We start from the raw sequence: 27,280 nt of genomic DNA on the forward strand, positions 1-27,280 counted from the left end.
AAGGTATAAACAGGGTACAATAGCTAGCCAAAATTTAAGGCTAAATCTATTCTAAGCCTCTGCTCTTGACAGCTATTTTATAGTTTCCTCTGAAATCTGTAAGCTAACATCTATGTATATCTATCATAATAAAAGCGTATATGCAAATTGACCAAACGACCAAAGAGCAGAACCATCTAGACCTTTAGGATGGCCACGCTATGACATGCACTGGCACCAGGCAGGCCAGCCAAGGCGGGTGCAATGCGGTTAGTCGGGGGGCCCCACCATCGCCCTATGATCGCCCCACAGAGGGAGGCCCAGGCCACCCTCTGCAGGGCAATTGATGGGGGGGCTCTGCGATCGATTGCCACGCAGAAGGAGGCCCAGGCCAGCCAAGTGATCACACCCCACGCCTGTTGCCCGCAGAGGGAGGCGACCGGTGGTGGGGGGAAGGGGGGGGACAACGCCACACAGATAAGCAGTGGCGGGGGCGGGGGCGGGGCCAGCTACTGGCTGCCGGGGGAAGGAAAGCCCCAAGAGGCCCTGATCACCGGCCAGGCCTAGGGACCCTACCCAAGGGGTTCCAGATTGCGAGAGGACGCAGGCTGAGGTGAGGGACACGGACACACACACACACACACACCGTGCACGAATTTCGTGCACCAGGTCCCTAGTGAAAGATAAAATCAAAAATTGGATGAGCACCCTTACTAGCTTCCAGCTACACAAGCAAAATTGGTTTTAAAAGATTAAATCACCGAAACCGGTTTGGCTCAGTGGATAGAGTGTCGGCCTGTGGACTGAAAGGTCCCGGGTTCGATTCCAGTCAAGGGCATGTACCTGGGTTGTGGGCACATCCCCAGTGGGGAGTGTGTAGGAGGCAGCTGATAGATGTTTCTCTCTCATCGATGTTTCTGACTCTCTATCTCTCTCCCTTCCTCTCTGTAAAAAAATCAATAAAATATATTTAAAAAAAAAAAAAGATTAAATCATAGAAATTTGGTAAAGCACAGTAGCTATCCAGATACGCTACAATAAACCTGTGATGGCATACAGAGCACTATAAATATCACAAAAAATATTAAAATATATTTTTCTAATCATTTGTTCAACAAAACTGTGAGAGAAATGCTAATTTAAAGAGAAATAACTAATAAATACAAATCAAGAATCATTTATTTAGTCCACAAGTATTATGAAAGTCTTGCTCAATACCTAATATATTAAGATTTTCGTTGACTGCTTAAACACCATCCCAAAAACATCAAAAAATTAAAACTATCTTTCAATATGTACTATACCATAAGTATGTAAGACCACACACACTTACCCTTCATTTCATTTTAAATTCTTTCCAGGGATATATTTTAAAAAATAAGTTTAGCCCTGACTGGTTTGGCTCAGTGGATAGAGTGTCGGCCTGCGGACTGAAGGGTCCCAGCTTCAATTCCTGTCAGGGGCATGTGCCTGGGTTGCGGGCACATCCCAGTGGGGGGTGTGCAGGAGGCGGCTGATCGATGTTTCTCTCTCATCGATGTTTCTAACTCTCTATCCCTCTCCCTTCCTCTCTGTAAAAAACCAATAAAATATATTTTTAAAAAATAAGTAAGTTTAACTGACAAAGGCGGAATATGCTTTGATTTTAATTTAATTATAGGATCTCTTTGAAAAAGAAGCATTATATTGTGCTGGGGTCAAAAAAGTTTCTATACGCCCTAGTCGGTTTGGCTCAGTCGACAGAGCGCTGGCCTGTGGACTGAAGGGTCCCGGGTTCGATTCTGGTCAAGGGCACATGCCTGGGTTGCGGGCTTGGTCCCCAGTAGGGGGCCTGCAGGAGGCAGCTGATCAATGATTCTCTCTCATCATTGATGTTTCTTCTCTCTCCCTCTTCCTTCCTCTCTGAAATCAATAAAAACTATATATATTTTTTAAAGTTTATACAAAAACCAATCAATAAATGCGAAATGGAGCTAGGCTAGCATGGCTCAGTGGTTGAGCATCAAGCTATATACCAGGAGGTCACAGTTTGATTCCTGGACAGGGCACATGCCCAGGTTATGGGCTTGATCCCCAATGTGTGGCATGCAGGAGGCAGCCAATCAATGATTCTCTCTCATCATTGATGTTTCTCTCTCTTTCCCTTTCTCTCTTCCTCTCTGAAATCAATAAAAAAGCATTAAAAAAAAAACGTTGAAAATGATTCTAAGTTGTTGTTATATTTTCATTATCTCCCCAAACCTAGCACCTTCCATAAACTTGAGCTTTGTAAATTACTTCTTTACTTTGCACTGTTTTTCCTCAATAATCAACACCCTGGTCTATAGATGGGGTAAAAAGACTATATAATTTTCTTCAGAATTGTTGTGAGGATTAAGTACAATGTTTCTTATTTCTTAGTACCTAGCACAGCACAGTTAATGCAAGTTCCTTTTCCCTGGTGAACACTCAATTTTAGCTCTCATCACCATTTTTACAAATGTGAACCAGTTGAGCCCCAATTAATAAGATTTTAATGGGTTTAACAATTAACATCAAAAACAGAAGAGACAGAAATGTTAACTGTTTTACTTATTCTAACACCTAATTGATCTCTTTTTCTTCTAGCTAAAGTGATTTTTAAATAAGTTACTAATTTAAACTGTAAAAAGAAACCCTCCAGAAAACCTACAATACCTGAGTTAATAATATCATGTAACACAATTCAATTATTAAAATGTATCTTGGTGTCTCCTCTATACAGATGGTCCCCAACTTACGATTTTTTGACTTTATGATGGTCCAACAGTGATGATATGGATGCAGCAGAAGCTGTACAGTTCAACCTTGAACAAATGGGTTTGAGCTTCTCGAGTCCAATTATACACGAATCTTTTTCAATAAATGTGTACAGTATTATAAATATATTTCCTTATGATTTTCTTCATAATGATTTTTTTCTCTAGCTTGCTTTTATTATAAGAATACAGTATAGTCCTGGCCAGTTTTGCTCAGTGGATAGAGCGTCAGCCTGCAGACCGAGGAGTCCCAGGTTCAGGGCATGTACCTTGGATGCAGGCTCCTCCCCAGCCTGGGCCCTGGTCAGGGCTCTTGCAGGAAGCAACCAATCAATGTGTTTCTCTCACATCAATGTTTCTCTCTGTCTTTCCCTCTCTTCCATTCTCTCTAAAAATCAGTGGAAAAATATCCTCAGGTGAGGATGAACAAAAACAAACACAAAATAAATAAATAAATAAATAAATAAATAAATAAATAAATGTGATTACGTAAATGTTTTTAAAAAAAAAGAATACAGTATATAATACAGATAACATACAAAATAATCCCTGTGTTGTTCAAGGGTCAACTGTACTTCAAAATTTGAATTCTGATCTTTTCCCAGGCTAGTGATATGCAGTACAACACTCTCACGATGCTGGGCAGCAGCAACAAGCTGTAGCTCCCAGTCAGCAAGGCGATCATGAGGGTTAAGTGTACTGTGTTGACATGTTTAAGATAGGCTATAATAAGCTATGACTTTCAATAGATTAGGTGTATTAAATGCATTTTTGACTTACAATATTTTCAACTAATGATGAGTTTATTGGGACACAAACCCATTTTAAGGAGCATCTATATATTAATTCCAAGTACACTTATTTTTTTTAATGTATTTTGTTAATAATGATAATGGGTAACATTTACTGAACATTTTTAGGCATCATGTTAAGCGCTTTATGTAAGTCATCTTATTTCATCTTCATGGGGTAGGCACTGTAATAGTCCCATTTTTCTAAGGGGAAAACAAGGCATATAACTTGTTCTTGGTCCCATAGTCAAACAGTGATGTAGCCCAAATTTGAATCTAGAAAGGTTAAAGGAATTTATTATTGATCTAACTCATAAAGGCCAGAATCTGTGAGATTTCTGGTATTCCTAAATTAAACAGACTTCTATATGATTATTTAAAAGAGAAAATCCCTTAATACTGAAAGCATAGAATGCAATTAGCAGTTATTGGTAGTACTATGTATAAATTAATACTTAAAATATAGTATTGCCCTAGCCGGGTGCTCAGTGGTTAGAGCAGACCAAGGATGGAAGGGTCTTAGGTCAAGGGCACATACCTCGGCTGCAGACTCAATCCCAGCCCCAGCCAGGGTGTGTGCGGGAGGCAACTGGTAGATGTGTCTCTCTCACATAGATGTTTCTCTCTCTGTCCCTCTCCCTCCCTTCCACTCTCTCTAAAAATCAATGGAAAAAATATCCTCGAGCCCTAGCTGGTTTGGCTCAGTGGATAGAGCGTTGGACTGCAGACTGGAAGGCCCCAGGTTCAATTCCGGTCAAGGGCACATGCTCGGGTTGCAGATCGATCCCCCAGTGGGGGGCCTGCAGGAGGCAGCCGATCACTTCCTCTCTGAAATCAATAAAAATATATTAAAAAACAAAACTCACAAATGAATAATAACTGCTACTTTAAAAACATATATATATATATATATATATATATATATATATATATCCTCAGGTGAGGATAACAAAAACAAAACAAAAAGATAATTATTAGTAAATTTAACATATGGCTAAACATTCGTGGTTACAAACAAGGAAATTTCAGTGATCACCAAAATGTACTTGCCTTTATTACATACACTGGTAAGCCATAAAGATAGATGAATGACATATAAAGCATTGTATTTACTACAATAACATACAAACCTGTCTTTGACAGTATGATTCTTTGAGTTTCTTGAGATGTGTTGTCATTTTCACTTTGAAGTGAATCTCACTGCTATCCTAAGGAGATACAAGAAAAAAATTACCCTTTGTGTAAATTATTTGCTTTACTTGAAACAAATAATTTAATTCCACAAATAGAAGCAAACCTTGTCACCTGTATTTTCCCACCAAAGTATTTTTTATTATTCATAACAGGCGTTATTAAAACACTCTAATCATTACTCTATACCCATTTCAAAACAAACATAAAGACAATCTGTCTTGAGTTTTTAAGTTAGCAGTGTAAGTAAAAGCATGTATATCAAAGAATACATTCCTTCATAATTGCATGTCTATCCTATATATGTAAAATAAAAGCTGAATTATTACAAACCCCTCCTCAAAGCAACTCAAAACAAAAAGTACCTCCCCCGACAACTGAAGTCACTGAACTATACACTCTAAAATGGATTTTATGGTACGTGAATTATATCTTTAAAATTTTTCAAAATAAGAAATCACAGTAAATGAGAATATGAACACGTAATCAATAGAATATAAACATAGTAGACCAAAAATTACAGCTCATTGATAATCAGAGAAATGTAAAATAAACAAAACATCTTTACCACCTGGCCCATGTGGCTCAGTGGTTGAATGTTTATCTACAAACCAGGAGGTCACACACAGTTCCTTCTTCCTTCCTCTCTGAAATCAATAAAAAAAAAATTTTTTTTAAAAAGAAGCCTGGCCCACATGTCGCAGTGGTTCAGAGTCAACCTATGAACCAGAAGGTCATGGTTCAATTCTAATCAGGGCATATGCCCAGGTTGCAGGCTTGATCACCAGGAGGGAGAGCATGCAAGAGGCAGCTGACCAATGATTCTCTCTCATCATTCATGTTTCTCTGTCTCTTTCTCTCTCTCTCTCTCTCTATCCCTTCCTCTCTGAAATCAATAAAATAGTTTTTAAAAAAGAAGACGACAAGAACCAGGGTCTTGCTGTCTTGCCAGTCAGAATTTTTCCTGCGTCAGAAATTATTCATATATTCAAGGAGAGTCAACAAAGAAAAATAACGAAACTCACCTGTCCAATGACTTTGAGTTTAATGTATTCTCCTTCCTTCTTATCCCCCAAGTCCTCAGTTGAAGGTTTTGCCTCCTGAAAGAAAAGTACTTTTAAAGATAAAAGTTCCTACATGCTACTTTCATTACTTACTTATGAGTACCCATTACTTTAGCTCAGAGTACAAAATACGCACTTGAGAATACAAACATGTATTTTCTTGGCTAGTCAATTAAGCAAAAATATCCTAAGTCAATTACTGGCCCAAACACAAGTTTACTAGAAATCAAGAAAGAGATCTATTATCATATTCTGCAGTAGCTTGGAAATTTTCACTTGGCCACCAAATTATCCACTTATTTAAATATATATTCCATTATTCGTAACAATTTCAAACTGCTAATCCACACTTGATAAGAATATAACCAATGATACTGTATTTTACAAGTAAAAACACAAGGCCATCACCTATGTATCTCAGGCTGGTAATAACTTAAAACTATTAAGTTTTCTTTAACATTCAAAATTTAACTGAACCTATTAAACTAGAAGTAGCTTTTAACATGAAGATACAGGTTAGTGTCTAGGAAAATGCTTAGGTAACAGAATTTACTTCATTAGTGTGAATCCTTCCTTGCCTGCTTTGCATTCTGCAGAACTTTCAAAATTTGCTGACTACTGCATATTACGGCAGCAGTCAAAATTAACCTTGTTTAGTGAGACAGTATTTCACCTGAAAACTAGAAGACTGTCTTAAATATAGTCTCACCACCACATTTCTATGAATCTGTATTCCTAGAAAACAGCTGCTTTTTCCTTTATGTATCTACAGAGGCAAGGACAGATTATTCCATGCAGTGAAGAACAAAGCCCCAAGTTCTCTTTTACTACCGGGAGGAGTGTTAGTAAAGAAGCTTTGTGTAAGTGAGCACAAAGAAGAATCCAGCCCCGGCCCCAGCAGCAGTAAGTCAGCACAATAGGGAGCATTTTGCTCCAGTATTTCCTAGATAGGGTAGCTACAGAGGCTGCTCAGGACAACAGTTCTTTCCCCGCCATCGTCCACAGGCTTCAGAACCCTTTCTACAGCACAGCTGCTCTTATTGTGTAACTACCCCGATCAAAAAGTATTAGTAGCTTCCAGTACTTTAAGGTATAGAATTAAACCCCACAGCCCCGCATTGAGTTCCTCCAATGCCAAGCTCAACTCTCACTTTTTTCTCTTACCACTTTCTTTACAAACCCAAGGAGTCGGGGGCGAGACCAAGATGGCGGCGTAGGTAAACACCGGAGACCGCTGCCGCAAACAACCATTTCAAAAATACAACTAAAAGACTGAACGGACATCACCCAGAACCACAGGAAGGCTGGCTGAAGAGAGACTCTACAACTAGAAGGAAAGAGAACAGCAAATCGAGGCTCAGAGGCGGCGCAGTGTGGAAAATACAAAGGTACCGAGGTGCGCGCGCAAAGCGGGCTGGTGGCTGAGGGCGCGGTTGTCGTTTTCTGTCGGGAGTGAGTCTCAGACTCTGGGCTCCAGATCCGGGCGAGTCTCTAGGGACCCAGACTCAAACGGGAGAAGCGGGATTATCCGGCATCAGTTGGAACCTGAGGGCAACTTTCTCTCCGAGGTTTGCAGCGGCTGCCGGGGTTCTGAGAAGCAGAGCCTCTGGGAACGGGACTGAGCGTGGCCATAACTGCTCCCTCCGCCCGCCCTGTTGATCCCGCCCCGCCCAAAGCCTGCGCACAGCCATTTGCCGATCGCCTCAGGCAAAGGCTGGATTAGCGCCTCCCCAGAAGGCAGACGTTTTCCGTACAGCTGATTCCTATAGCCAGCCCGCCTGGGGGTCAAATCCCTCTAGTGGTAACTACAACAATTAAGGCTTGGCTAGAACAAGACTGCGCACAGAGACCACAAGGGGGTGCACCAAGAAAGCATAAAAGATGCGGAGACAAAGAAACATGACAGAAATGGAGGATATGGAGCTAAGAATCGCAATTTTGAGGGCTTGCCATAAATTTGTGCAGAGCCTCACGAAAACTAATGAGACCCTCGATGCTACGATAAAGAAATTAGAAAGTAAGCATACACGGACTGAAATAAAGAATATTATACCCAATAGCAGACCAGAGGAGTACAATAATCAAACCAAAGATTCGACAAAAAACACCCAATTGGAAAAGCAAAATGAAAAAAGAATCCAAAAGTGTGAAGATAGTGTAAGGAGCCTCTGGGACAGCTTTAAGCGGACTAATATCAGAGTCATTGGAGTGCCAGAAGATGAGAGACAGCAAGATATTGAAAACCTATTTCAAGAAATAATGGCAGAAAACTTCCCCCACCTGGAGAAAGAAATGGACTTACAGGTCCAAGAAGCGCAGAGAACCCCAAACAAAAGGAATCCAAAGAGGACCACACCAAGACACATCATCATTAAAATGCCAAGAGCAAAAGACAAAGAGAAAATCTTAAAAGCAGCAAGAGAAAGAGGCTTAATTACCTACAAGGGAATACCCATACGACTGTCAGCTGATTTCTCAACAGAAACTTTGCAGGCCAGAAGGGAATGGCAAGAAATATTCAAAGTGCTGAATACCAAGAACCTACAACCAAGATTACTTTATCCAGCAAAGCTATCATTCAGAATTGAAGGTCAGATAAAGAGCTTCACAGATAAGGAAAAGCTAAAGGAGTTCATCACCGCCAAACCAGTATTATATGAAATGCTGAAAGGTATCCTTTAAGAAGAGGAAGAAGAAGAAAAAGGTAAAGATACAAATTATGAACAACAAACATGCATCTATCAACAAATGAATCTAAGAATCAAGTGAATAAATAACCTGATGTACAGAATGAACTGGTGATTATAATAGAATCAGGGACATAGAAAGGGAATAGACTGACTATTCTTGGGGGAAAAAGGGGTGTGGGAGATGCGGGAAGTGACTGGACAAAAATCATGCACCTATGGATGAACACAGTGGGTGGGGAGTGAGGGTGGAGGGTGGGGTGGGAGCTGGAAGGAGGGGAGTTATGGGGGGAAAAAAGAGGAACAAATGTAATAATCTGAACAATAAAGATTTAATTAAAAAAAAAAAAAAAAAAAAAAACCCAAGGAGTCGGTTACATTGGACTATTTATTTACTGTTCCCCAAAAACGCCCCTCAGCATTTCTCCACCTTCCGCCCTTTGAGGTTTCTGTTTCCTTTACCAGGAAGATATATATATCTTCCCTCAGCCTCTCTTGAAATCATCTCAGGGAAATGCACCCCTCATCATCTGAAGTCCAGTATTTAAAAAACACTCCGAGGAACCAAAGCATGCCTCAACCTTCCAAATGGGATTAATATTTTCCTTAAATGCTCTAATTTGCAACCTATTCATATCTTTTATACCATTTATTCTCAATTAAAAATACTCCCCCTTCAATCGGCTTCTCTACTTGTTGTCCTCATCTTTTTCACCGAACTTCATACAAGAGTACTCAACAAGAGAAGACAAACAACCCAATTAAAAGATGGGCAGAGTCATCGATGTTTCTAACTCTCTATCCCTCTCCCTTCCTCTCTGTAAAAAAATCAATAAAATATATTGCCGAACCGGTTTGGCTCAGTGGATAGAGCGTCGGCCTGCGGACTCAAGGGTCCCAGGTTCGATTTCAGTCAAGGGCATGTACCTTGGTTGCGGGCACATCCCTACTGGGGGGCGTGCAGGAGGCAGCTGATCGATCTCTCTCATCGATGTTTCTAACTCTCTATCCCTCTCCCTTCTTCTCTGTAAAAATTCAATAAAATATATTTAAAAAAATAAAATAAATAAAATAAAAGATGGGCAGAGGACCTGAACAGTCACTTCTCCAAAGAGGACATACAGATGGCCAAGCGACATGAAAAAAATGTTCAACGTCCCTCGTTATTAGAGAGATGCAAACTAAAATGATAATGGCTACCATTAATAAATTAACAAACAAGTGCTGGTGAGGATGTGGAGAAAAAGGAACCTAGCACACTGCTGCTGGAATGTAGACTGGTACAACCACTATGGAAAAGTGTGGAGTAATAAAAACAGCCCTGGCTGGTTTGACTGAGTGGACAGAGCGTTAGCCTGCGGATTCCAGTCAAGGGCACATAACTGTGTTGGGGGGGTGTGCAGGAGGCAGCCAATCAATGATTCTCTCAGCACTGATGTTTATGTTTCTGTCTCTGTCTCTCTCTCCCTCTCCCTTCCTCTCTGAAATCAATAAGAATATATTAAAAAATAAATAAATAAAAACAAAAATGGGCCCTAGCCAGTTTGGCTCAGTGGATAGAGTGTCAGCCTGTGGACTGAAGGGTTCCGGATTCGATTCTGGTCAAGGGCACATGCCTAGGTTGCGGGCTAGATCCCCAGTGTGGGGTGTGCAGGAGGCAGCCAATCAATGACTCTCTTCCATCGTTGATGTTTCTCTCTCTCTCTCCCTCTCCCTTCCTCTCTGAAATCAATAAAAACATAAAAAAATTAAAAATGGAACTATTTGGCCCACTTCTAGGAATATATCCTAAGAAGCCAGAAACACTGATCAGAAAGAATATACGCACCCCTATGTTCTTAGCAGTGTTATTTACAATAGCTAAGATCTGGAAATAGCCCTAGTACCCATCAGTAGATGAATGGATTAAACACTGTGGTACATTTACACAATGGAATGCTATGCAGCTGTAAAAAAGAAGGTTCTCTTACCTTCTGAGACAGCATGAAGGGGCTGAAGAGTATTATGCTAAGTGAAATAAGTCAGTCAGAGAAAGACAAGTATCACATTATCTCACTTATATGTAGAATCTAATGAATAAAATAAACTGATGAACAAAAAAGATCCAGAGACAATGAAGATCCATAGACTGACTTATTTCAAAGAAAAGGGCTGGGGGCTGGGGGAAGAGATTAACCAATGACCCTATATGCATATATGTAGAGCTCATGGACAGACATAGTATGGGGAAGGCCTGGAGAGGATATGGGAGCTGGATGGAGGGGCTCAATGGGGGTAAAGGAGGGACATCTGTAACACTTTCAACAGTAAAGAAAAATGTTTAAAAAAAAATGGAGTATTCAGCAATTGCTTTCTCTACTTTCTCTCTCAACCCACTGTAATCTGGCTTATCCCTCACCATTCCACTTGACATTGCTCTCACCAACATTACTAGTTCAACTCCTTATTGCTAAATACAATGGATAATTTCAAATCTCATCTTTAACTCCCTAACATAACAAACACGTCTTCCTTGATGACTTCCTTCCTTGAAAATTCTCCACCTTTGGCCTCCAAGATTCCATTCTCTCCTCCTCTTGGCCATTTCCTTAAATGCTGGTGCTCCTGTGGGTTCTGTGTCTTCAATTCCCTGCTTTTTTTGGTCTCCCTGGGTGGCCCATGACTACAACTACCTCTAAGACACAGGCATATCTCGTCCTATGGCACTTTCTAGATGTTCTTTTTTATAAATTTGAGGTAAAACCTTCCACCAGCAAAAAGATTACAAGTTATTTTACTTCAGTGGTGTGGGACAAAACTGGCAATATCTCTAACATGTGCCTGTACTAAAAGCTGTTATCATTCTCTCCAACCTGACAATTTTCTGAGTTTCACTCATTTATAGAAGTGCTTGACTAGCTCCACTTTGGATGTCCCATGGTTACATCACTGCTGTTACTTTTAACTCCAGCTCCTGAAAACCAAAATCAAAGGAAAATTCTACAACTCCTTCTGGATTCACAATTACAATAAATTACTACCATATATCCAATTGCCCACAACAGAAACTTGGAGGTTCTCTCTTAAATCTCACACTTATTCATCATTCTGACAATTCTTAGTGACTCTCAAGTCTATCCCATTCTCTCCAAGCCATTGCCTTACTTCAGGCACTCAATGTTGCCCATTAACATTACTGCACACCAGGCATACAGTCTTGCTCCCTCCAATTAATTCTCCAAACTACCACCAAAGCCATCACTCTAAAATGTAATCCAATCTGCCCAGAAATCTCAGGGTTAAATTCAAACTCCTTAGCTGGCACACATTGGTCCCTCTAGTGACGGTATGTCTAGCAATCCAGCCTTATTCTCCTATCTCTCTTGCTAATACTATCCTTTGCGCTAGCCATACTGAACTATCTACAATTTCTTGAACATGGCACACTCTACCTTATCTCCACTATCTCTGTACATACTAATTCCCTCTGCTTGGAATGCTCTTTCCTATGCTAGTCCCCTTTCAAGACCACTCAGGCATCACTTCTTCAAAATTATGTCAGTGCTCACTTGCCTAAATGTTCCCACACTACTTACTTTTATCCTTTATAACCACATATTTAAATATCTGTATCTCCCAGCAGATTCTATTGGTGTGCCTTACTCTTCTTGATATTTCTAGTCAAATACAGTGCCTAGAACTCTGAAGATATTCAATGTGCTTGTTAAATAAATTAATGTTTTCTGTGACCATTTTGAATGTCCTATCTTCCTTACAAGTCTACAAGGAGAGAATCCAAGTCTTTTCATCTTTATAATCTCTACTACAGGCCCGGTGCACGAAATTCCTGCACGGGTAGGGTCCCTAGGCCTGGCTGGCGATCAGGGCCAATCTGTGGGGTAACTGGCTGGGCAATCGGGGGGCCCCCAACTGGCACCCACCTTGGCTGGCCTGGGGTTTGCGGGCTGGGGGCAGCTCCTGCGTTAAGTGTCTGTCCCCTGGTGGTCAGTGCACAGCATAGCGACCATTTGTTCCGCTGTTCAGTCGATTTGCATATTAGGCTTTTATTATATAGGATAGTGTCAGGCAAACGCTAGGCAATTCTTTAATGTTGTTGAATTAAGCTGATTACTATTTTCTGTACCAATCTTACTAATGCTTCATACTTCTACTGTACACACTAGTCAGTCCAAACAAAAATTCTTTCAGTTTTTTATATTCACCATTGGGTAAGAGGAAATTCACTTCAATTTCATAAGAATATGTAAATGCTATGATTTGAAATTTCCAAAAGTGTGCTGCCAATTTCCCTAGTCACTCCACTTTGGTGATCTCTTCCCAACTCTGAAGCACTGTAACAATGTACCTATGCCCCTTGCATTATTAATAGCCCCATGCTTGCCTAATGCTGTATTCCAACTTTTCATGTGCTTTTTTTCCTTTGATGGACTAGTCTGGGAAATGAGGTGATCTTGACAAAAACGCCAAGTCTGTCTCCAGTAATCTCAGTGTCTTTTGTATGATGCCTTTCCCTCTCCCCCCTGTAAGAAAGCAGCCAGTGCAGAATGGTATGGCACACTAGTTACAAAACAGTGAAAGCATTCAGCACTGGGTCTGGGGCACTAGGTCATCAGAGAAAAGAGAATCCCGGAGAGCTCTGGTCGGTTTGGCTGTAAAAAATACACAGCCCCAGAGCAGAAGAAACTGGTAATGGAAGGAAAAGTAAATGTATATGCAAGATCAAAGAGAGGAACTGGAAACCTCCACATTTTCAGATATGTGCCATCCACAGAATGAATCATGGTAACTGGAATGATGAAGGAATTTATCAGACACTACCCACTATCAACTCTTCTTCCAAGACATAGATGGAGCCTGACTGGCATGGCTCAGTGGTTGAGCATTAACCTATGAATCAGGAGGTCATGGTTCGATTCCCAGTCCAGGAATGTACCCGGCTTGCAGGCTCAATCCCCAGTATGGGTGGTGCAGGAGGCAGCCAATTATTGATTCTTGCTCATCATTAATGTTTCTATTTCTATCTCTCTCCCTCCCCCTTCCTCTCTAAAATCAATAAAAAATATATTTAATTTTAAAAAATACATAGATGGAACACCTTGGAAATAGAAGACATCTAAGGATCTGAAAAGAAAACTAGACTGGAGAGAATGGAAGACACAGCAATCTTCATTTACAAATGTTCAAAATTCATGAGAAGGATTTGATTGTGCAATTTCAAAGTCAAAAGAACAAGAACTCTGCTTAAAAGCATTCTGGCAATTAGAATGTTGACAATTCAATCAACTGGAGAGAGAGGGCATCAAATTCAACTACCCCCAATCTGTCACTGACCCTTCCAATTGTACAAGGATTGTTCATCTTCTGAAACAGGGGTGGTTTGGGGGAAAACCCAAAAACAGAATACATTTACTCTTATTTGATGGCATTAACAGATGTTTGTTTTTTTAAGTCTTTTGTAAAAGTATGTTTTCAATGAATCTAAAGAAAGGGAAAGAGAAAGAGAGAGAGAGAGAGAAACATCGATCAGTTGCCTCCAGTACACACACCACAATCTAGGACAGTGTCAGAGGTGTCACGCAAACTCATTTTTTTGGTTGATTTTTCTTTGTTAAATGGCATTTAAATATATAAAATAAATATCAAAAACATACATCTGTTTTACTATGGTTGCAAATATCAAAAAATGTCTATATGTGACACGGAACCAGAGTTAAGTTAGGGTTTTTCAAAATGCTGACACGCTGAGCTCAAAAGGTTCGCCATCACTGGTCTAGGATCTAACCCACAACCTGGATATGTGCCCTGACCAGGAATCGAACTGGAGACCTTTCATTGCATGGGATGACACTCAACCAACTGAGCCAAATCAGCCAGGACAGATCTGTTCATTTTTCAAGGTGTGACAATAGTATCCTGGTTATGTTAAAAGAAAGAGTCATTTATCTCATACTTCAGTGGATATATCACAATTCTAAAAACACAAAAATACATATATACTTTCATTTTTATGCTCCATATATTCACACTTGATGAGACAGTACTAGAGATTTACAATGAAACTGACCAGAGTTAGCTCCATAGCCTCAATGTTTAGTAAAGTTGTCAAGATACTGGATCTTCTGGAAATTTACATGCAATCCTAGAACTGTGGTTAAATGCTAGAAATGCTAGTTCTCAGGAACTAAAAATTATAGCTGAACTGATTTTGGAGCCTAGACTATGGATCTATGCAAAACCTGGAACAAATTTGTTTCAGTGTATCCAAAAGTACTAGCAAACAGATTTAGAGGTATGGCAGACTTTGTTAATTACCTATCCGATATCCATTTCTCCTTTTTCCTTACAAAGGGAAGCCTAAATCTGGCCAGCTAAAAAACATACTTCTCACCATAGCCAGTTTGGTTCAGTGGACAATGTCGAACTGAAGGGTGGCGGGTTTGATTCCGGTCAAGAGCACTTACCTCAGTTGCAGGCTCAATCCCTGGCCCTGGTCAGGTCGCCTGTGAGAAGCAACCAATCGATGTGCCTCTCTCACATGGATGTTTCTCTCTCTGTCTCTCTCCCCCTCCAACCCTTCCACTCTTCCTAAAAAATCTATGGAAAAATATCTCTAGGTGAAGATGAACAAAAAACAAAACTAACATATTTCTTAGCTTCTCTTATGGCCATGTGATGCAGTGCTGGCCAATGAGATATAAGATGACATATATTTTCCTTTTACTCCTTCCCTTTCTCCATCCCTTTCTCTTGCCTGGAACAAAGATACAAAATAACTTTTTTTGCTACTGAAAGGAGATAAACATGAGTGTGAACATCTGTAAAGGATAAAGAAGAAAGGAGTATGAAGGTATTGTGGAACTGCCTTACCAGTCCTGAACTACTTAAGTCTAGACTTTATGTTCCATGAGAAAAATAAGCTGCATATTTGTTTAACCTAATACATCAGACTTTCTGTTATTCAGTTCAAAAGCAGTTTGAACTGACAGAGAAGGTGCTGTAAATAAATATCATTTGGCTTATGTTAAAAATAGGTCCTAAAGCCCTGGCCGGAGTGGCCCAGTTGGTAGGAACGTAGTCTTGTACATGGAAAGGTTCAATTCCCAGTCAAGGCACATACCTAGGTAGCAGGTTCGATCCCTGGCCCCAATGGGGGTGTGTGTGGGAGGCAAGAGATCAATATTTTTCTCACATCCATGTTTCTCTCTCCCTCTCTCTCTGCCCCTCCCCCTTTCTCTAACAACAACAACAAGTAAATCATAAAAATGTGCTCCCGTGAGGATTAAGAAAAACTTTAAAAAATATATACAGGTCCTAGAAAACTACCTCAAATGTGCATCAAAAGCAGAATAAGTAAATCATGGTACAGTCACAAAATAGAATGCAATGTAATAATGAGATTTAACAACATACAAATCTCCAAACAATCCTGAGCAAAAGAAGCCAGACACAGAAGTACATACTGTATGATTCCACTTACATCTACACTAACAAACTAGAAAGATGCAAACTAACCGTACCTTTGCAACGCCCACTGAGTAGCCAATCAGGAGCACGCAAATTAACCCAACAAAGATGGTGGGTTAATTTGCATACACAGGCGCTGAGCAGCGGGGGTGGAGTGGGACACTTGCGTCGTCACCATGGCAATGACGCAGGCACTCTGCACTGCCCCAGCCGCTCTGAGCCTCTGGGCAGCATGGGAAGGTGGAAAGGCGGCTCTGGGCCAGAAGAAGGCGGAAAGGCGAAGGTGGAAAGGCAGCTCCGGGCGAGCAAAGGCAGTGCTGGCAGCTAGGGGAAGGAATGCCCATTCTTGCACGAATCTTCGTGCATCGGGCCTCTAGTAATGTTATAATGTATTAAAACAGGCAAAACTAATCTGTGTACCAGTATGTAGCTAGGACACTGGTTTTTTTGTTGGGTTTTTTTGTGTGTTTTTTAATAAACAGAGGGAAGAAAGGAGGGAAGTAAGGAGAGAAACATCAATTTCTGTTCCACTTATTTATGCTTTCAATGGTTGATTCTTATATGTGCCCTAACCAGGGATCAAACCCACAACCGTGGTGTATGGGGATGACAATCCAATCAATTGAGCTATCCCACCAGGGCCCACATGACTTTTTTAAAGAAGCAGAATATTAGAGAATTATCTACGCCCCCCCCCCCCCCCAAAATCACAATTTCTGTAAATTCCAAAATGAGATACTATACCAGTCTTAGAGAAAATTATCCATAATAAGCCCAATGTTCTGAAAGAAGCAAATGATTTGATCTTGGAGATAAAGTTACCAGATAACTATTGTTAACAGAATTAAAGATCATGAAGTAAAAACATCAGAAAATGAAAACCACTCCATGACAACCAACCCTTAATAACAAAACACCCTGGGAATTGAAAGTGGAGGAGGAACATACCTGCTGCTTCATGTTTTTGAGGCAACCTTCCAATTCTAGGGTCTAGAATGGTGCCTTGAACATATTGGCATTCAATATAAACTTGTTAAATGAATGCATCTGACCACTTCAAGAACTTTTACTAAGTATGCAGTCACTGTACAGGACATTTCAGAAATAAAGGATGAATAAAGGCTGATTCCTGACCTTCAAAAGTGAACAGTCAGTCTAATGGAGAAAGATACTTAAGTAAATAATTGTTAACACATTTCGTACCGCATAGAAATCTCTAAGACATACGCCAGGGACCACACGTTTTTGGGCAAACTGCACGTTATTTAAATCATCATAACTTCAAATCATAATGCACTTTAGGTGTTGTTTTTCCATAATTATAACATTTTTATTTACAAAAACAATTAAACAATTAAAGTTCCTAGTACTTTTTTAACGTATGGTACTGTGTAAAACATTTTCCTCTATGAAGAGGGACCAAACAAAATTTACATAAGTATCTAGATTCGCTCCTTTTTCCATGGGCAGCACAAACTCTGCAGGCTCTAGTAGAAAATTTTTTCTTTCCACTCGCTGGAATACACGTAGGTTCATGCTGTTTCATATCACCTGACAACCTTTTGGGTGGATCTTTACGAGGTGCTCTCTCCTTGCACCCCCAGGGGAAGGGCTGGACAGATTTGTCTCTTGTTCCGGAGAGCCTTCATTATTGTCATCCGTTATCCAGTCTCTCGCCAGCGATAGCAGAAACTGTTTATACTTCATTTTTGCTTGTGGATTGAGGACGTTGTACACTCTAAATGAATTGAAAAGTCTACAGTTTATAAGGTACAGCACTACTTTTTTTGTCCATTTCATCGTTTTCCTTAGAATGGAACAACACGAAAGGAAGTGTATCAGTTTCATTGGTTTCCTTCCTTTTTCTGAGAGAGGGCATTTCTAAAAGCGCCAGGAACTTGAAGACGAAGACTATTCGAATGACCAAAATACAATGTAACTGCAATGCTTTATGGGTTCGTGCAATTATATAGTTTTTCATAGACTGACCTGCACGGTTTCCACCAATGAGATCGCTTCATTCGATGTGGACAAGACAGTGTGTTGACATCTAAGGTCCATAACAGATGGCGCGTGAAAAACGAGAAAACTCGTGAGCGGTCCTTGACAGATGGCGCGCGAAACACGAGAAAGCTCGTGAGCGGTATGAAAGGTGTTAACACTTTATATAAAAGCTAACTGCTATGGGAAGTTTATGACTGTTTTATAGCTCTGAAATTGGAACTATTCAACGTACCCTTATGAGTACTCTAACCATAACAATCATATTGCTTTCAAAATACAATGAAATATTTTTTTAGGTCAGATTTTCTTTGTAATATTGTTATAACCTATATACTTGCAATATCCATACTTGCAATATTCACTAGCAACACTTCATGTATCTGTCAGACTACCATTTCTCTCAAGTCACAGCTACAGTTCAGTATACTTATTCTATTTCATAATAGTATACATAATTATGAATTCTAATACCTACCCAGTTCATCATATTGCCTGCTATCTCAAACTTACAGTAAAATCAATAAACATCAACAGGGAAATATAAAGAACACTGCAGGGGCCTGGACAGTGTGGTTCATAGATCGACCGTCGACCTATGAACCAGATCACAGTTCAATTCCCGGTTGGAGCACATGTCTGGGTTGCAGGCAGCAATCAATGATTCTCTCCCATCATTGGTGTTTCTATCTCTCTCTCCCTCTCCCTTCCTCTCTGAAATAAATAAAAATATTTTTAAAAATACAATTAATGTGGTGGATTACAGATTACTGTAAATTCTTTAGTTATTCTTCCCATTGAGAAACAGCACCTGTCTTTCCGTTGGTGACTACAATTAATAATACTAAATTGTATGTATATTTAAAAGTTGCTAAGAAAGCAGATCTTAAAAGTTATCAAACACAAAATTTGTAACTGTGTGGTGATGGATGCTAACTAAACTTATTGTGATCACTTCACACACTTATTGAATATACACACTTACTGAATCGTTATATTGTACAACTGAAACTAATATATGTCAATTACATCCCAATTAAAAATAATTCTGTAAGTAAATAAATATATAAATGTCTTTCCCTTGAATTTGGCCTTAGTGATTTGCCTGACCAACAGAAGGCAGAAATGACTTCCAAGGATAGGTCCTAGGAGGCCTGAGGTGTCCATCCAGGGTTCTCTGGGAATACTCACTCACTCTATGGACCTGAGACGGTATAAGTCTGAATATCCTGTGGTCTCCATGCTGAAAAGAACACATGCTGAGCCCTAACCAGTTTGGCTCAGTGGATAGAGCATTGGCCGGCAGACTGAAGAAGGGTTCCGGTTTTGATTCTGGTCAAAGGCATATACCTTGGTTTCGGGCTCGATCCCCAATAGGGGGCATGCAGGAGGCAGCTGATCGAAGTTTCTCACTCATGATGTTTCTAACTCTCTATCCCTCTCCCTTCCTCTGTGTAAAAATCAATATTTTTTTTTTTAAAAAAGAACACATGCTGAGACCACTCAGACCTTGAGACTCCATGAAGAGCCCAGCCATGCCAGCACCCAACCACTTGAGTACTGTAATCCCAACAGAGGCCCCACACACCACAGAGCAGTGATGAGTCCAACTTACAGAGTCCTGCCCAAACTGCAGATTTATGAGTAAAATAGAAGGCTGTTGTTTTAAGCCACTAAGTTTTGAGGTAGTTTGTTAGGTACCAACAGGTAAACAGAATTACATAATGCTTCCAAATCCTTGACTAACAATAAAAGGAAATAATCCAATCAACGTAAAGTGGGGATGGGAAAAGTGAACCTTGTTATAACAGATTCAGTTAGGATTTGAAGCAAATCAGTCATCAAATTATTATAAACTAGAGGCCCAGTGCACGACAATCATGCACTGGGGGAAGGGATGGGTGTCCCTCAGCCTGGCCTGCACCCTCTCGCAGCCCAGAACCCCCCAGGGGATGTCCCCTCAGGGAGCGGGCCTAAGCTGGCAGTTGGACATCCCCCAAGGGGGGTCCTTAGCGCTGCTGTGGAGGCAAGAGAAGCTCCTGCCACTGCGCTCACCAGCCATGAGCCTGGCTTCTAGCTGAGTGACCACCAGGGGGCAGCTCCTGCATTGAGCGTCTGCCCCCCTGGTGGTCAGTGCACATTATAGTGACCAGGTGTTCTGCCTTTTGGTTGATTTGCATATTAGCCTTTTATTATATAGGATTAACAGGCCTGAACTGAAGAGCTAAATAAAGTACACACTGCCATTGATGGTTTTGGTATAGAAAAGAAACACTATAAACATGAATACAGGGAAGGAAAATATTTGTACAAATTACCCTTACTGGTTTGATAATAAGCTCTGGTTCTATAAAAGTGCTTATTAATATTGCTGCAAGGTGATTAGGCTAAAGGAGAGTACCCAATCAGATCTGTTATTTGTTACAGGCTAGTTCTTAAACTTTTTGAGGAATCATGTACTCTTGATGAAAACTATGGGCTCTTTCTCACTATAAATACACACATGCACGAATACTCACAAAACATTCCATACAATTTCCCTGTATTTTCAGCCTTTAGGGTCCATGAACCTTAGGTTTAAAACCTGTTTTAGAGGATTATTCAATAATGATCCAAAAATTCACTGAAGCCCTGGCTGGTTTGGCTCAATGGATAGAGCATCAGCCTGTGGACTGAAGCGCCCCAGGTTCCATTCCGGTCAAGGGCACATACCTGGGTTTTGGGCTCCATCCCCAGTAGGGGGTGTACAGGAGGCAGCCAATCAATGATTCTCTCTCATCACTGATGTTTCTATCTCTCTCTCTCTCTCCCTCTCCCCTCCTCTCTAAAAATCAATAAAATATATTTTTTTTAAAAATCCACTGGATAATGCTGGAATTGTAAAAAATTATAATCAAGTGTTCCACTCAAATTCCAAAAATATTCATATTTCATTAATTAATGGAGAACCCAGAAATTTAAGTCCTGTGTGAATTTAATGTCTACCTAATTTAACCTGAAATTATTACTCAATTTCAGTATCTTAGCCTCAGACAATAACCTCCTGAGAGGTGCCTGAAAAAAATACAACGTTCTAATAAAACTTCCTTTAAAGAAAGATTGTCTTTCGGAGACTATGGTTCAGTCTCATGCTACTGATATTGCCCAGTAGTAACTTGGGATTCTTACTTCCTCTTATAAGCCTCTTAAGGATACAGTTCAGCTTCCGACCTCCCTAAATCCTTAGCATCCTCCCTAAACATGAAACTGTACTGGGTCCCAATTATTAACAATGATACTGGTCTATCAGACTAGAAAAACGTTCTCAAACTTTTTGGTCTCAGGATTTTTATGCTCTTAAAAATTGTTTAGAACCCCATAAAACTTTTGTCAGGTTAATTACACCTATTACGGTTTACAGTACTAGGCATTGAAACTAACAAATGCTTTAAATATTAATTCATTTTAAAATAACAATAAGCCCATCATATATTAGCAAAACTTTTTAGTAAAACAGTTTTCAAGGCCCTGGCCACAGAGCTGTTGGTTAGAGCATCGACCCAATACAACAAGGTTTTGGGTTCCATGCCTGGTCAGGGCACATACAAGAAGCAACCAATGAATGCTTAAGTGGAACAACAAATCAATGCTTTTCTCTCTCTCTCTCTCTCTCTCTCTCTCTCTCTCTCTCCTCCCCCCTTCTCTTCTCTCTCTCAAATCAACTTTAAAAAATAGTTTTCAAAACAGAACTAGTGAGAAGAGTGGCACTGTTCAACATTTTTCAAATCTCTTTAATGTCTGGCTTAATAGAAAGGAGCTGGATTTTCACATCTGCTTCCACATTTTAATCTGTCGTGATATCAGTCATGTCAGTCATTAGAAAACTCCACTCAACACTCATGGAAGAATCAGCGTGAAAAGGACAAATAACGTCCTAGTATTACCATGAAAAGCTCTGGCCTTGAGGAGCCCTGGAAAAGAATCTAAAGCCAGCTGTTAATGTCCCAAGTCCTTTACTTCCTTCTTCAAGTCTTTCTTAAGTGAGCAGAATTAAAACTGGAGCAATACATTCTACAACTTACTTTATAGTTCTTTCTGTACATCGTTCTTTCGCCCGACTAGTAAATCTCAACATGTTTCTTAGCCATTTCTGAGCATCAAAATAAAAGGCTGATGAAACTAAACATTGACACCTGTTCTCTCCTCCCTGGCAACCAAGTAAACAACTATCTAGGGAGATACTTATAATGCCATCCCCATACCAACTTGGGAATTAATCTAGACTGTTAGTAATAAGATCCACCCAAAACTAATCTAGATTATAGTTAAGCTTTAAAAATGTAAACGTACGTTTCCCACAACAGTACAAACCCACCAAAGCCTCCCTTGGTATGCCCAAGAGGCACAAAATTGAACTGAGTTAACCCTTTGCACTCCGAACCATTCTGGACATTGGCTACCAGCTACTCGACACTACTTTGCGGCGGAAACGTGCATTTACAGACCCTCGTATTATTTAGTATAATTTTGGAACCAAGTAACGTATTATAATGATATTGGACTTATATGAATTGGGTGACATCGAGGAATGTATATTTGCAAAAAAACAGTATTTTATTGTTTATAATTTTGTACAGTATGATAAGTTTTGTAACACTCCCCAATATGCATTGCAGGCTGATTAGTGCATGTTTGACAGTAATAAGTGGTTTGACGCCTGCCACCAGGTGTTTTCCTGTTAGAACACACAATGCAGTCCCGTTTTCTTTGTCCCACATCGGGAATATGTAGTTTATTGTTTAATCTATTGTCCGCAGAAGATGTGGATGGACGCATTCTCGATACACGAAAATCGCCCTTTAATTGGTCAACGAGTGTCTTGACAAACTTGTGGTGTGTCATTGGCGTTTCATTACTTGTTTTTCGATGCAATACATTATGTATGAGTTTATCACACACATTTCCAACCCCCAAAAAAATAACTTCCTCCACCATTTGAGCGATTTACGGAGGAAACAATATGTCGAAGCGTATTGATCCTCACGATCCGCACCACCCATATTTGCCGTATATTCTAACACCATTTCAGGCTTACTGACTGTTACGATATGTCCACCGCGTAATGTTCTCTGGGTAGATTGTAGGTTTGTGTTATAATAATTGGTGAGCATGGTAATAATTCTTTTATCTTTCCACGCAAGAAGCATAATATTATTCTTTCTGTATGCAACTGTTTCTTTCCAATTTCTTCTTTGGCATAATTGTTTGTCTCTTTTATTATGCTGTCTACTAATTCTTCAGTAAAATATAATGTGAAATAGTCTATGGGCTCTTTTATGTTACTCGGGACTTGTGGTCCGGCTATTTCTTCGTGTAAATCAAAATTTATCGTGGCTGGAGGAACGTCCGATTCGGTAACATCTTCCTACTCTTCACTGTCATGTTGCCGTGTGTTTTCTTCCGTACTACTATTATCGCTTTCGCTATCTAGCAATTCGTCGCCTTCTAGGTTGAACGATATCACTATCACTGCTGTCGTTTTGTTCTACAGTTAGTCTTTCTAACGTGTCTGTATAGAGGTCTATCTGGAGCTCATCTTCACTACTACTTGTGTCATGAGACTCATTCGTGGTTGGACGCTTTGCCATTGTTCTAATCAAAAATATGAATAAATGCATGGGTTGAAAATTTCTAATTGTTATTACTAACTGACAAGATGATATTTACCAAAATAGCTTTCACCAAACAATTTATTCACTAAGAAAAGAATCACTTTTCCGATTTTCTCCTCGTTAGATCTATGTGCACTGCTCGAAGCTTCAAACCAAAATGAGCTCAGCTTTGAAAATCTTTTCCTCCAGATGTAGACTTGTTTATTTGTAATTATATATCTCACTATACAGTGGGCGCTATGTTCGAAAACCGACCTTTCTTCTACAAACTCCCCTTATCGCTCTTTTCAAGTGTCGTCTCGAAGTGCTCGGACCGTAGTGAGCACGCATCTCACGTTCCCGTCCGACACAAAACCCGCTGACATTTCTTGTATATATCTTAGTAATTTTACGATATTCTGATTTAATTTCTTGTGCCATTTCAAGATAAAACTTCAGGGAAACATGCATGTCTGAAAAAGGTGCGTTGAAATAACTCAATTCCCCGTAATCACTAATAAACTGCAATGTCCCCTGAGAGGGGACATCCGAGTGATATGCTAGAATTCCGATGTCCCCTGAGAGGGGACAGCGGGGTGCAAAGGGTTAAAAGCTTAAGGGAGTAAGTGTGCTCAAGTTAAAAGTTCAAGTGCATTATGGAGTTGAATGCAAAACAGTTTTCTAGATAATTACTAAACAAGTGAAAGGCCCAAAATTACTTTAAAAAGTCAACGTCGCCTTAGCCAACAAAAGGCCAGACAAAAACACCTTCCTGCTTAAAAAAACAAAAACAAAAACTAGCCGTAAGCGTGGATAACTAGAAAAGGATTAAGAAAAAGCTCAGCACAGACGACCGGCCTCCCCTGACGGGAGTGCACATTCCCAGAAAATTCTTGTTACGAACATCGGAACGGAGCGCTTGGCCCTAACAGGCAGCTTTCTGCACACGCTCCGCGACGGCTCCGCACACACGAAGCTTTCCGATCTTCCCCTAAAGAGTCTCCGTCTGCCTCGGCTAATGCCCGGAGGGAACGCTTTCCGCGGCCCGAGCAGCTCCGTTCTACTTTGTTTCTCGGTCATCCCGGGGGCTCGCTCGCAGCCGGAGAGCTGCGGGCCAATCCCGAGTGAGACGCGGACAGGCACGAGGGAAGGGGCGACAGCTCTGCACCCCGACCTGGAAAAAGACTCCGGAGAGAGCAGCGGGGCCCGTCCCCCGCGACGACCCGAACGGAAAGCAGCTGCCCAGGTCCCCAGCGACACCGACCGCGTCTCCCTCCCCGCCCCCCGCCCCCGCCCCCCGGCCCCACTCCGGGACCATCCACAGATCCAGGACCAGAAAGTGGAGCCCGCCCGCTTTCCGGGGCCACCGAGCCGCCGGGGCAGACGCGCTCCCGTTACATAACCGGGGCCCGGAGCCCGGCTCCAGCCAGCAGTCCTCCCGCGAGGGAGGCAGACGGGTTCCCACAGGACTCCCCAGCCCAGGCGGGTGGGAGCAGGGCTCTGCACGGGGGGCGACTCGAGGAGGCCGCGGCCACCGGCGCCGGGACCCAGGCTGAGGAGCGAGCGCGGAGCGGGCAGGACGGCTCCCGGAGGCCCCGGGAGGCCCCGCCGCCGCGGGCCCCAGTGCACGCCCCTCCCCGGCCCGCCGAGTCCCCACCGGCCGCCCCCTTCCCCCGGCGGCGCTCCCCTCCCCCGCGCAGCCAGCCCCCAGCCCCAGCCCCAGCCCCAGCCCGGCGGCGAGCGGCCCTGCCGAGCGAGGCCCCGGCCGCCGCCATCACACGGCCCCCCGCCCGGTACCTGGTCAGACATGGTGACGGCGCTTCACCCGGGGTCTCCGCAGCGCAGCGGCCTCGGGTAGGCAGGACCTCGCTCCGGGTTTACAATTCCGTCCCTCTTCCCCACAGCACAACACCGCGGCCGGAGGGACTTCCGCTGAGGCGCGCGTCACTTCCGCTCCGCGCTGGGAGCGGGGCCGGGGAGGGAGCCGAGGCGGAGCGCAGACGGGGCGGGGGGCGCCGCGGCGGGAGGGCTCGGGCGGCGGGCGAAGTAACTACCGTCTCGTCGGCTCCGCCGGAGGCCGGGCCCACCCCCAGGGGAAACGGGCCGGGTCCCCGCCCCGCGCTGGACCTTTGCTGACAGCCCCCCCCTCTCCGTTCCGAGCCCGGTTCCGAAGGCTGAGCCAACACACTCCCATTGTCTCCTGGCCGGTCAACCTCCCGAAATAAATTGCATTGGAAACCGGCGCTCCTGGCCCTAGAGCTAAGATTTTTGCTTAACCAGCCCCTACCCCCACCCTGCAAACACGTGACCTTGATGGGGGCGGGGCGGGGGGGGCAAAACAAAACAAGGAACTCATGGGGCACCATCGGGCTGGTTACTGATGAAAAAGATGCTGCTGAGAAGTTCTCAACTGGTGGGGAGGAGGAGCTAATTCCGACCCTTGAACTGGTTGCTTTGAGTTAAAGAATGATCCTTCTACGATCTTTAAGAGACAATGGCCCTACAAAAAAAATAAATAATAAGTAAATACGTAATAAAATAAATTACAATGGCCCTACTGGCATAAGCATAGAGGATAAAGAGATAGACAAGTGAAATAGAATAGAGATTTGGAAATAAATCAAGAAGCACTCACATCAGTTAATTTTCAACAAGAATGCCAAGACAATTCAATGGTGAAAGAAATCTTTCAACATATGTTGCTGGACAACTGGGTATCCGCATGCAAAATAATGAGTTTGGATCACTACCTCGGAATTTATGAAAATTTAACTTAAAAATGAATCGAAGGCCTAAATGTAAGTGCCGAAACTATAAAACTCTTAGGAGAAAACAAAGGCGTCAATTTTACTGTTGGATTAGGGATGGCTTTTAGATGTGACACAATTTATTTCAATTTGTGAAAATAAACTGAATTTCATCAAAATTAAAAACTTTTGCCTTTGGTTATTGAATAGACAACCTAAAGAAAGAAAGAAAATATTTGCAAATATATATATATGTAAGGGTCTAATATTCAGAACACATAAAGAACCATTAAAATTCAATTATAAAAAGACAACCCAATATTAAAATTGACTAAAATAATCTGAATAGTCATTTATTCAAATGACATTTGTATGCTCTACATCATTAGCAATCAGGGAAATGCAACTTAAAACTACAATGAGCCCTGACTGGTTTGGCTCAGTGGATAGAGCGTTGGCCTGCGGACCGAAGGGTCCCAGGTTCGATATCAGTCAAGGGCATGTACCTTGGTTGTGGGCACATCCCCAGTGGGGGGTGTGCAGGAGGCAGCTGATCGATGTTTCTCTCTCATCAATGTTACTAGCTCTCTATCCCTCTCTCTTCCTCACTGTAAAAAATCAATAAAATATATATTTTTTTAAAAACTACAATGAGATACCACTTCACACCACTAGGATATCTGTAATTAAAAAGAAAATGATATTTAGAAGTGTTGAAAAGCATATGGAGAAATTAAAATCATCATATACTATTTAGGAGGAATATAAAATGCTTTGGAAAACATTCTGACAGTTCCTCCAACTGTTAAGCACAAAGTTAGTGTGATCCAGCAATTCTACTCCTAGATATATACCCAAGAGAACTGATGACATATGTCCACACAAAAACATGTATGTAAATATTCACAGCAGCATTATTCATAATAGCAAAAGAGTGGAAACAACCCAA

At 41.5% G+C, this 27,280-nt stretch overlaps 2 protein-coding genes across 6 annotated transcripts in view; one reads left to right on the forward strand and one right to left on the reverse strand.

Annotated features, from left to right (window-relative positions):
* The window catches only part of KIAA2012 (KIAA2012 ortholog), a 115,001-nt gene extending 96,749 nt beyond the window's left edge, over window positions 1–18,252 (forward strand). The window contains exon 19 of one of the 5 annotated variants that reach the window (XM_070421871.1): window positions 17,558–18,252. The gene's annotated coding sequence lies outside the window, so the exon portion shown is untranslated. Of the gene's footprint in view, window positions 1–2,722; window positions 2,914–6,574; window positions 6,812–6,987; window positions 7,243–13,575; window positions 13,977–17,557 lie in introns of those variants that run through there. The other 4 variants (XM_070421869.1, XM_070421867.1, XM_070421870.1 and 1 more) reach the window with 4 other exon arrangements.
* The window catches only part of SUMO1 (small ubiquitin like modifier 1), a 29,549-nt gene extending 4,027 nt beyond the window's left edge, over window positions 1–25,522 (reverse strand). The window contains exons 1-3 of the mRNA XM_070421872.1: window positions 25,382–25,522; window positions 5,764–5,838; window positions 4,678–4,755 (exon numbers count right to left, since the gene is read on the reverse strand). Of these exons, the coding sequence (XP_070277973.1) occupies window positions 4,678–4,755; window positions 5,764–5,838; window positions 25,382–25,393 (165 nt within the window). The 5' untranslated portion in view covers window positions 25,394–25,522. The remainder of the gene's footprint in view (window positions 1–4,677; window positions 4,756–5,763; window positions 5,839–25,381) is intronic.
* Window positions 25,523–27,280: the final 1,758 nt, after the last annotated feature.

This window comes from Myotis yumanensis, unplaced genomic scaffold (genome assembly GCF_028538775.1).
Source record: "Myotis yumanensis isolate MYYU_CA2020_CCGP unplaced genomic scaffold, mMyoYum1.0.hap1 SCAF_8, whole genome shotgun sequence".
Lineage (NCBI taxonomy): Eukaryota > Metazoa > Chordata > Mammalia > Chiroptera > Vespertilionidae > Myotis > Myotis yumanensis.